Here is a 12,783-nt window from a genome sequence, read left to right as displayed (position 1 = left end):
CTTCCCTTGTTGTGTAAACATATAATACATCAGTTACTTCCCTTGATGTGTAAACATATAATACAACAGTTACTTCCCTTGTTGTGTAAACATATAATACAACAGTTACTACCCTTGTTGTGTAAACATACAATACATCAGTTACTTCCCTTGTTGTGTAAACATATAATACAACAGTTACTTCCCTTGATGTGTAAACATATAATACATCAGTTATTTCCCTTGTTGTGTAAACATATAATACATCAGTTACTTCCCTTGTTGTGTGAACATATAATACATCAGTTACTTCCCTTGTTGTATAAACATATAATACATCAGTTACTTCCCTTGTTGTGTAAACATATAATACATCCGTTATTTATCTTGTTGTGTAAACATATAATACACCAGTTATTTCCCTTGTTATGTAAACAAATGCAAATATTTATCTGTCTAATAACTTGCTATAAACATATAATACACAAGTTATTTCCCTTGTTGTGTAAACATATAATACCTTGTGTAAACAAATGTAAACTTTATCTTGCAGGAAACTACAAATTTACTGTTATTTCAATACATAACATGCAGCATATGTCCCTTAATCTTGTACAGTTTCAAATATTGAAATATATTTAATGTACACATGATTCTTGTTTTATTTTTCTTATATAAAACTTATCAACATGTCTATGTTAATCATATGATTTACAATTTTCTTCAGTTTATCACATCAATATATATTTCATTGCAATTTTCATAATCCTTACTCATTACTAGCAACTGACTTCTACCCATACAAAAAGTTGTGTATTTCATAATTTGAATATAATGAATAAACCTTTCCTTAGATTCATAATTCAAACAGAGAAGTATTACCAAACATAGTTTACTGTTTTAAGTTACAAAATGCTTCCAAGTTTAACTAATGGTTGTGAGGAGGACCACAGATGTCCATATGTGCAATTTTTTTTCAGGCTCAAGTCAGGATAAGGGCTACAACAGCTGACCTATCCAATCAGAAAATAACATCTGGATTTCTTACATGCTTTTCAGTGGTTTATAGAAATATATCTGTGAAATATAAACTGATTTTCTCACTGTTTGAAACTGTGAAAATATTAATTTGATATTTTCACTGTTTTGAATTTAAGCCCATTACGTTGTTTCAGTGAAATACCAGCATGCACAGTACGGGAAACCAACTTGACGTTGTTAATGACATTGCGGTGTATCTTTATTTGGCATGCTATTCATTTAGTATTAGATTAAAATATATTTTCAAACGTTTTTTTGCATATAATAAAAAGAAATTTGTTTAGTTTAGTGTAAGATCGAAATATATTTCATCTTGTGAACACCAAAAAGTCATATTTCACTTGCGACTGCGCCACTTGTAAAATATACCTTTTTGTTCTCATTCGGTGAAATATATTCTTATCTTACACTGAACTAAACAAATATCCTCTAAATTTAATATATAAAATCTTACATCTACTTCTGGTATCATAATGGTCAGCTTCATCTTCTAGATCAGTGTCTGTATCTAATTCTTCTGGTGTCTGTAATATACAATAACATTAGTTAATACACTTCGTACTTTAAATAGGAAAACATTCCACCATTATTTCAACAGGTTACAAGTGTCAAAAGACCACTTATAAATTTGCAGCCTGTGGTCGAAGAAAATCAAAACTGTAACTGGCCCACCAAACATAAGCATGTGCAATAAATGTAAATTCACATTAACCCCATCAAAAAAAGGGACTGAACTCCTATTTAAACTGACCTGAAGATTATCACTTCTAGCCTACTCTGTATTGTATTCCAAACATTTTTTAAAATTCTAAAAATTTTATTTTATAAATCATTGAAAAATTACTGAACCATCTTTTTTTCATTTTTTTTTTTAAATAAATACAGTTATAGTGAATGAAGTCAAAATACTACTTTGTTTACATTTTGCTACTTTAATAATAAATTATTTCACATTTATCGTACCTTCTTCATGTAACAAGCATCCAACATTCTCTAAAAAACATTATTTAAACCTTAAAAAACTCATGTTTCCCCTTTCTTTAGTGGTAAAAGTTTGTTTGTGAGATGTATTGTACCTTTAAGGTAAGTTAAAGTATAACTAGTGAGATCAACACTTTATGTAAGATAAGTTATAGTATAACTAGTGAGATCAACATAAATAACTAGTGAGATCAACACTTTATGTAAGATAAGTTATAGTATAACTAGTGAGATCAACACTTAATGTAAGGTAAGTTATAGTATAACTAGTGAGATCAACACTTAATGTAAGGTAAGTTAAAGTATAACTAGTGAGATCAACACTTTATGTAAGATAAGTTATAGTATAACTAGTGAGATCAACACTTTATGTAAGGTAAGTTATTAGTATAACTAGTGAGATCAACACTTTATGTAAGGTAAGTTATAGTATAACTAGTGAGATCAACACTTAATGTAAGATAAGTTATAGTATAACTAGTGAGATCAACACTTAATGTAAGGTAAGTTATAGTATAACTAGTGAGATCAACACTTTATGTAAGGTAAGTTATAGTATAACTAGTGAGATCAATACTTAATGTAAGATAAGTTATAGTATAACTAGTGAGATCAACACTTAATGTAAGGTAAGTTATAGTATAACTAGTGAGATCAACACTTTATGTAAGGTAAGTTATAGTATAACTAGTGAGATCAACACTTTATGTAAGGTAAGTTATAGTATAACTAGTGAGATCAACACTTAATGTAAGATAAGTTAAAGTATAACTAGTGAGATCAACACTTTATGTAAGATAAGTTATAGTATAACTAGTGAGATCAACACTTTATGTAAGGTAAGTTATAGTATAACTAGTGAGATCAACACTTAATGTAAGGTAAGTTAAAGTATAACTAGTGAGATCAACACTTAATGTAAGGTAAGTTATAGTATAACTAGTGAGATCAACACTTTATGTAAGATAAGTTATAGTATAACTAGTGAGATCAACACTTTATGTAAGATAAGTTATAGTATAACTAGTGAGATCAACACTTAATGTAAGATAAGTTATAGTATAACTAGTGAGATCAACACTTAATGTAAGATAAGTTATAGTATAACTAGTGAGATCAACATAAATAACTAGTGAGATCAACACTTTATGTAAGATAAGTTATAGTATAACTAGTGAGATCAACACTTAATGTAAGGTAAGTTATAGTATAACTAGTGAGATCAACACTTAATGTAAGGTAAGTTAAAGTATAACTAGTGAGATCAACACTTAATGTAAGGTAAGTTATAGTATAACTAGTGAGATCAACACTTTATGTAGGATAAGTTATAGTATAACTAGTGAGATCAACACTTAATGTAAGGTAAGTTATAGTATAACTAGTGAGATCAACACTTTATGTAAGGTAAGTTATAGTATAACTAGTGAGATCAATACTTAATGTAAGATAAGTTATAGTATAACTAGTGAGATCAACACTTAATGTTACACAGAATTACGTACCCTGTTCATGAGCACAGCCTGTCTGATATCTCTAACACCATCATATACCAGTCTACTGGCATCTATAAATTCATTCTCATCTATTCTATCTGGCATATTCTGTGAGAGACAGTCTACAGCAATCTCTACCTTCTCCGCAAAGTTCGGCATCACTGAAATAATAAATACAAGTAAAATTTCTTGCATTTACATCTTAATTCAAAACACATATAAAATAGATACATAAGCTATATGGTTCTTTAAATCATTTGCTCCCAATACAACAAAATGCTTTTAAAAAATTCTCGATACTGTTTCAATCTGTAAACTGTACTGCTTTAAATCTGAAACTAACCTCTTTTCATTTTAAAATAAACACATGACATGCTAAAAACTGAATAATCAACAATAAAAGTCTCTTCAGACTGTATGGCCAGGCTCTTAACTGATTACATAGGTTTGTTACTATTTCACCAAATGTTCAACTCTCTTAGTAAAATGTTGAAATAAAATAAGCGATTTTAGCTTGATAAGTTAACCGTAACAAGCCAACAATAGTCCATTCAACACTGTTTGCTGTGTAGAAAATAAAATACCTTGGTCCCTCAGTAATATAACAGCTTCCATGACTCTATCAGTGTATGGTCCTGGTTCATAATTGTCCATCTCAGCTGATACAACATTACAAACACGTGCTGAACGACCTCGTATAGCTCCTGCTGTACGATCTAACGTGTCAGCATCACCCTCTTGTAGAGCAAACACGCAGCGATTCACATCCTCCAATATATGACTCTCTAAAATATATAAAATTAATATACCAATAAATATTTGCTGGCGAGAAACTGTGAAACATATCAAATAATAATTTCTATACATTAATAATAGGTTTTTGTTCCAATAAAGGTTAAATTATATAACATCCATAGTGAAATCCTCCTGAATTAAACATTTTAGTAAGGTTATTTTACAGTAAGACTTCTAAATAATGAGAGAAACTTCAAAGAACAATTAAGATAAATATATAACCCTAAACGTTATGAATTTCTTTATAATCTAGCAGCTTCCATATATATCCCATATCCCAATTTAAATTCTCTCAACATACAAATAGTGGTATAGGCAACAGGGTTTTACAAACATCATTCACATTGTTCAGTTTCAATCAGCCAAAAGTCAAATATGACAAGACCACAGTGGCTTAAATATATTGACTGTTCTTTTTCAAATACCAAGTTGAACCTTTATGCGTATCTTCTTTAATATATATATAATACACCATTTTTAACCCAGTAATGTTGAAAGTTTTGAACAGCCCAAACTATAACGGCGAGAAACATGGTTTTCATTCCAAGTGAATTGTCTTTGCTTTGCAATATAAAATCAAGCAAATTCTGTAAAAGAGTTTCATATGGGACTCATAGATAATGTGTAAGACACCTGATGGCAAAAATTTGAACATAATTACTATGTTTTTCTTTTAACACATCAGTCTACTGAGACAGCTAAAGAAGTTCATTCTTATATGGTGTTTTATTTCATCTACAAAGCATCTGTCAGCCCAAAGGGTCAACCCCGATTTCTCAACCACGCATTTCCTTATAACACATCAACACGGTCAAAACAGCTGGGCGAGCCAATAAATTGACCTCGGATCTGGTGCTGACCACACTCTATAGACTAACTATTAATAACCTACATATATATATTAATTATTGTTAAGTTCTACAACTAAACGTATCTCTCAATTTCTGATTTTTATATTTTGTCTAATATAAATGTTTAAAAGGATTCCAAAAATTCTATCTATATACATTCTAATAAATATGTACATTAGTATTTTGTAAGACTCTGAGGCCTTCATACAACCAGACTTAAATAAAGTGAATAGATAAATGGAGACAAAAACCTTCAGACAAAGGATAAGTAATCATACTCTTAGATACTGGAGACACATTTATCATGAAAATACTAATTTAAAACTAAGCTTTTCCTCTAGAGCAGAGTCAAAACTGTTATATTTTTGTACAAGCAATGAACAAACCTTCCCCGACAAAGTTTATCCAATTCATAGAAACACGCTGCTATCTACCATGTGTGAGCACCTCTCTAATTCATGACTGCGACATTGAACAGCCAGATGGGTAACTGTAAACATACATACATTTTTAGCTTAATTCGTTAATATTAATATTATATCAAACACTCTATGAATACCATTTAAACGATTTTACGTTATAACTATAATATAAAGATTTCTACTTATTTATAGAAATGGTTTAAATAGCCAAACATACTTAATATTTAAAGCGCAAAAAATTCAGTGAGGACGAATCATTACAGACATGAGTAAAAACTAAATGTTGAAAAGTATTAAAAAAAAATGAACAGTCTATAATGATGTATGTAACCTGCAAAATTTTCCATTTATGAAATGTAAAATCTGTGCGTTAAAGCTAATAAATAAATGACTCATTTTCTGAATAAAGAAATTCATAAACAAACTGATTTACTTCTATAACTAAAACCACAATAGCATTGTTTAAGCTTATTACACAGATGAATTTGAACATACAAGTTAGAACATAATAAGGGGAGATAATTTACCTCTACAAGTTAGAACATAATAAGGGGAGATAATTTACCTCTACAAGTTAGAACATAATAAGGGGAGATAATTTACCTCTACAAGTTAGAACATAATAAGGGGAGATAATTTACCTCTACAAGTTAGAACATAATAAGGGGAGATAATTTACCTCTACAAGTTACAACATAATAAGGGGAGATAATTTACCTCTACAAGTTTATTAGCATGGTCAGCAAACACCTGGGCATATTCCTCTACACCTTTCTCATCTCCAGCTTTAGCAGCTTCTATCAGTACAAGTAGAGGAACATTTGTTTCCAGGAAGGAATCCGAGACATGATCAACTACTGCTTTACGTAACTAAAAATAGAAACATTTCAAATGTAACATGTGTCAATTTTAGGTTGATAAAAAAGTAATCTCAAATTATTTGATGTTTTACAAAAATTCTTTACATCATTAAAATAAAATCAAACAATTTGTTGTAAAAAAATAAGAACTTTGCGAACTATGAGAAAATTTGACATTCTATAATAATATGATTAGAAATGATATTTAATGTGTGAAATCTTACAAGGTACACTGATAAATAAAAGTTTAAAGGTAATATCTACCTGTCTTCTTAAATCCTTGGTCTTCTTTTGCATATTGTCTATAGCCCTGTCCAGTGCTTCACTCGGTTCTGCTCTACCAGCCTAAATTATATAATGTCAAATTAAATATAAGTCTCTAAATTCTCTAATTACTAGCAATAATTATACATAATGTATACATATGATGATGAAGAGTTTACATTGCATCAACCCTGTACGAGACATATGGTGACATTACAGCTTTACTAGTGGAGTATGACCTCGGGTACCCCTCTATATATCATTATAGTATGAGACATATGGTGACATTCCCGCTTTACTAGTGGAGTAGGACCTCGGGTACCCCTCTATATATCATTATAGTATGAGACATATGGTGACATTCCTGCTTTACTAGTGGAGTAAGACCTCGGGTACCCCTCCATATATCATTATAGTACGAGACATATGGTGACATTCCCGCTTTACTAGTGGAGTAAGACCTCGGGTACCCCTCTATATATCATTATAGTATGAGACATATGGTGACATTCCTGCTTTATTAGTGGAGTATGACCTCGGGTACCACTCCATATGTCATTATAGTACGAGACATATGGTGACATTCCTGCTTTATTAGTGGAGTATGACCTCGGGTACCCCTCCATATAATCATTATAGTACGAGACATATGGTGACATTCCCGCTTTACTAGTGGAGTAAGACCTCGGGTACCCCTCTATATATCATTATAGTATGAGACATATGGTGACATTCCCGCTTTACTAGTGGAGTAAGACCTCGGGTACCACTCCATATATCATTATAGTATGAGACATATGGTGACATTCCCGCTTTACTAGTGGAGTAAGACCTCGGGTACCCTCCATATATCATTATAGTACGAGACATATGGTGACATTCCCGCTTTACTAGTGGAGTAAGACCTCGGGTACCCCTCTATATATCATTATAGTATGAGACATATGGTGACATTCCCGCTTTACTAGTGGAGTAAGACCTCGGGTACCCCTCTATATATCATTATAGTATGAGACATATGGTGACATTCCTGCTTTACTAGTGGAGTAAGACCTCGGGTACCCCTCCATATATCATTATAGTACGAGACATATGGTGACATTCCCGCTTTACTAGTGGAGTAAGACCTCGGGTACCACTCCATATATCATTATAGTATGAGACATATGGTGACATTCCTGCTTTACTAGTGGAGTAAGACCTCTGGTACCCCTCTATATATCATTATAGTATGAGACATATGGTGACATTCCTGCTTTACTAGTGGAGTAAGACCTCGGGTACCACTCCATATGTCATTATAGTACGAGACATATGGTGACATTCCTGCTTTATTAGTGGAGTAAGACCTCGGGTACCCCTCCATATGTCATTATAGTACGAGACATATGGTGACATTCCCGCTTTACTAGTGGAGTAAGACCTCGGGTACCCCTCCATATATCATTATAGTATGAGACATATGGTGACATTCCTGCTTTATTAGTGGAGTAAGACCTCGGGTACCCCTCCATATATTATTTCAGGCATAAATGGTCACTTGATTAGAACCACTGACTTTCCAGAAGGTAGCAGGATAACTTCCTCACAGTGGTGAGGACCTTAAACACCAGATTACAGACATCCCTTCTAACTAAGGGACTAACTACTAATCCCACATGATAACTGCATCAGGGCCGACTGACAAATGACCATTTAAATCAATGTGAGAGCAAAAGGATCAAAACAGCGACAGTCAGAGTCATAAAATGTTAAAATATGGAGTATCACTGTAGTTTTATTGTAACATAATAGCTAAAACAATTACTAAAAATCCTTGCAAAATGGTCACATCATTCTGTAGTTACAGTTTGTCTATGTTAACAATAGGTAAACCATGTTCAACTTAAGAAAATTACCTTTTCAGGGCAATCAGCATTTATAACCAGACCCTTACTTACAATTTCCTAAGATTATCATAATAATTATTTACATAATTTCACAGAATCTGAATATTTTATTTTCATTTTTCAATCAGTTATTCAGTATTAATTACTAAAATACATTTTTCCACTATAATACATGTACAATCCTGTAGTATTACTGGCTTACTTATGCTAGATGATAGATCAGATACAGTAGTTTACCATATACATGCCAATGGTAAATATAACTTGACTTAGACACCAGTATAGACCAATGTCAGCATGCCAGTCCATAAAGACTGATCAAATCTATACCGATTGCTCCTAGTATTTTCATATTGAAATCTGTTAAACCCACAATTATCTGTTTTTAACTTACAGCAAGTCTTTTGCAATAGTTTATACAAATTAAGACTGGTGAACAGATCTGCACATATTGTAATGTCGCTTTAATTAATATTAACAAAATCTATTCTACACAACTGCTGTCAATTTATAAATTATTTATATTTTTTCTCAAAAAAAGGAAGTTTGCTGTATTATAATTTTGTTATGAATATTCTAGACAGGTTATTTGGCTCTATATAAACTATTGCTTGCAACTTTATAAATACACAACCCTGTATATAATGCTATATAACAACATGTCAAAATCACTGTAACTAATCATATATGACTGTATTACTGGTAAATCACTGTAACTAATCATATATGACTGTATTACTGTTAAATCACTGTAACTAATCATATATGACTGTATTACTGTTAAATCACTGTAACTAATCATATATGACTGTATTACTGGTAAATCACTGTAACTAATCATATATGACTGTATTACTGGTAAATCACTGTAACTAATCATATATGACTGTATTACTGGTAAATCACTGTAACTAATCATATATGACTGTATTACTGGTAAATCACTGTAACTAATCATATATGACTGTATTACTGGTAAATCACTGTAACTAATCATATATGACTGTATTACTGGTAAATCACTGTAAGTAATCATATATGACTGTATTACTGGTAAATCACTGTAAGTAATCATATATGACTGTATTACTGGTAAATCACTGTAAGTAATCATATATGACTGTATTACTGGTAAATCACTGTAACTAATCATATATGACTGTATTACTGGTAAATCACTGTAACTAATCATATATGACTGTATTACTGGTAAATCACTGTAAGTAATCATATATGACTGTATTACTGGTAATCACTGTAACTAATCATATATGACTGTATTACTGGTAAATCACTGTAACTAATCATATATGACTGTATTACTGGTAAATCACTGTAACTAATCATATATGACTGTATTACTGGTAAATCACTGTAACTAATCATATATGACTGTATTACTGGTAATCACTGTAACTAATCATATATGACTGTATTACTGGTAAATCACTGTAACTAATCATATATGACTGTATTACTGGTAAATCACTGTAACTAATCATATATGACTGTATTACTGTTAAATCACTGTAACTAATCATATATGACTGTATTACTGGTAAATCACTGTAACTAATCATATATGACTGTATTACTGGTAAATCACTGTAACTAATCATATATGACTGTATTACTGGTAAATCACTGTAACTAATCATATATGACTGTATTACTGGTAATCACTGTAACTAATCATATATGACTGTATTACTGGTAAATCACTGTAACTAATCATATATGACTGTATTACTGTTAAATCACTGTAACTAATCATATATGACTGTATTACTGGTAAATCACTGTAACTAATCATATATGACTGTATTACTGTTAAATCACTGTAACTAATCATATATGACTGTATTACTGGTAAATCACTGTAACTAATCATATATGACTGTATTACTGGTAAATCAAATATCATCCTACAGATTATCACCTTGTAGATAAACTATGGCATGTAGATTCAGTAAACAGTGACTACCCTAATGAACACATTTTAACGTTTGATTTCATGTTAGTAACTCATGCCTGATTAACTTTGCATGATTCCAACATTTTCATCTACCTATACATACAACATGTATGATTGTTTATTGTTAAATAATGACTCACTATTTCTCATATTTCAATTACATGCATACATTACATTTTAACTGAATTAGTGTTACACTGACTCATTGAACAACAATCAACATTTCAACAAATTAAAATATCACGTGATCTGACCCTCTCTCATTGTGTTATTTGATATGCAATGAAAATGATACAGGGGGAACACAAATGAAAATGTTTCATTAAATTTTAGTTCACTGGTCTGCTTCTAACAATTTTTTATGTAACACAACTGATGACCATAATACATGCAACATGATAAACTGACATGACATAAATAATGTAGTTGTTATTACAAATGAACATGTAATTTACATCAAAACTTTGAAAATCAATACCAAGTCCTGCATGTCAGTTCATACAATAAAAGTATTCACTTTTTTCAATATGATAACTAAAGTATTTGAATACTTTAATCAGGTAAGTTAGCCTTAAGATTTCTTTGCCAGCCTGAACATTTATGAAGTCTAACCAGAATACACAATGTTGGCTGCTCGATTTTAGATTCTGACATTGAAGGTCCTAAAAATGAAAATGGACAGGTCCAATTTCAAGGCTAAATAAACAGGACCAATTTCATAGCAAAATGGACAGGTCCAATTTCAAGGCTAAATAAACAGGACCAATTTCATAGCAAAATGGACAGGTCCAATTTCAAGGCTAAATAAACAGGACCAATTTCATAGCAAAATGGACAGGTCCTATTTCAAGGCTAAATAAACAGGACCAATTTCATAGCAAAATGGACAGGTCCAATTTCAAGGCTAAATAAACAGGACCAATTTCATAGCAAAATGGAGAGGTCCAATTTCAAGGCTAAATAAACAGGACCTATTTCATAGCAAAATGGACAGGACCTATTTCATATAGCAAAATGGACAGGTCCTATTTCATAGCAAAATGGACAGGACCAATTTCATAGCAAAATGGACAGGTCCTATTTCAAGGCTAAATAAACAGGAAGTTCCTTTTGTCCGGATCTTATATTTAAAAGTGGTTTAAAGAACTGCAAGAAGCTTAACATATAGTAACCAATGAGAAACAAACAGGTAACAAATGATGTGAAACATATCCTAACATACCAATCATCAAACAGGTAACAAATGATGTGAAACATATCCTAACATACCAATCATCAAACAGGTAACAAATGATGGGAAACATATCCTAACATACCAATCATCAAACAGGTAACAAATGATGTGAAACATATCCTAACATACCAATCATCAAACAGGTAACAAATGATGTGAAACATATCCTAACATACCAATCATCAAAACAGGTAACAAATGATGGGAAACATATCCTAACATACCAATCATCAAACAGGTAACAAATGATGAGAAACATATCCTAACATACCAATCATCAAACAGGGAACAAATGATGTGAAACATATCCTAACATACCAATCATCAAACAGGTAACAAATGATGTGAAACATATCCTAACATACCAATCATCAAACAGGTAACAAATGATGTGAAACATATCCTAACATACCAATCATCAAACAGGGAACAAATGATGTGAAACATATCCTAACATAACATTCATGCTAGATTGAAAGATGCATGTCTTATAACAACTGGTTACCTTAAATCGAGTTTTCCTTATAGGAAACTTTGGTCGACACTTAAATATAAAAAGCCATCTAAAATATCTTCAAAGAATCATTCAAATGTGAAAATTTAATTTTTTATAACAATACAAAGAAAATTTCTGTTACAACATAACTGTCAAGTTATCATTAAAGCACTTTGATAAATCATTAAATTTAAAGAAGAAGTTATGTCGGTTTTTGACATCACTGATAAATGTCACACAAGTATTATATATTATTGGGGGAAGGTAAGTTACTCACATTATTCATGTATTCTGTAAGGAGATCTTGTAGTGCTTGTCTGACAGCGTTACACTCCTGTACGATCCTCTCCCGTCTATCCTCCCTCGTGCACGCTGAGTCTGCCATTAATGCGGCACCACTGATAATACTCTCTAATCTCTCCTCGAGGGACGGCCTCATACGTACCTCGTTATATGTTAGTGGATCCATTATCACTTTTTGCTGTAACCAAACAAAACAA

The 12,783-nt window shown here is 31.5% G+C and overlaps 1 protein-coding gene across 1 annotated transcript in view; it reads right to left on the bottom strand.

Annotated features, from left to right (window-relative positions):
- LOC132733888 (catenin alpha-like) overlaps positions 1 to 12,783 on the bottom strand; it is a 31,986-nt gene that overhangs the window by 7,235 nt on the left and 11,968 nt on the right. Inside the window, exons 7-13 of the mRNA XM_060720614.1 lie at positions 12,561 to 12,764; positions 12,293 to 12,331; positions 6,690 to 6,770; positions 6,258 to 6,435; positions 4,082 to 4,330; positions 3,507 to 3,658; positions 1,475 to 1,544 (exon numbers count right to left, since the gene is read on the bottom strand). Of these exons, the coding sequence (XP_060576597.1) occupies positions 1,475 to 1,544; positions 3,507 to 3,658; positions 4,082 to 4,330; positions 6,258 to 6,435; positions 6,690 to 6,770; positions 12,293 to 12,331; positions 12,561 to 12,764 (973 nt within the window). The remainder of the gene's footprint in view (positions 1 to 1,474; positions 1,545 to 3,506; positions 3,659 to 4,081; positions 4,331 to 6,257; positions 6,436 to 6,689; positions 6,771 to 12,292; positions 12,332 to 12,560; positions 12,765 to 12,783) is intronic.

Source organism: Ruditapes philippinarum, unplaced genomic scaffold (assembly GCF_026571515.1).
Source record: "Ruditapes philippinarum isolate M1 unplaced genomic scaffold, ASM2657151v2 ctg105_1_1_1_1, whole genome shotgun sequence".
Classification (NCBI taxonomy): domain Eukaryota; kingdom Metazoa; phylum Mollusca; class Bivalvia; order Venerida; family Veneridae; genus Ruditapes; species Ruditapes philippinarum.
The sequence above is the reverse complement of the archived record's forward strand: the minus strand, read 5'-3'. Positions and strand labels throughout refer to the sequence as shown.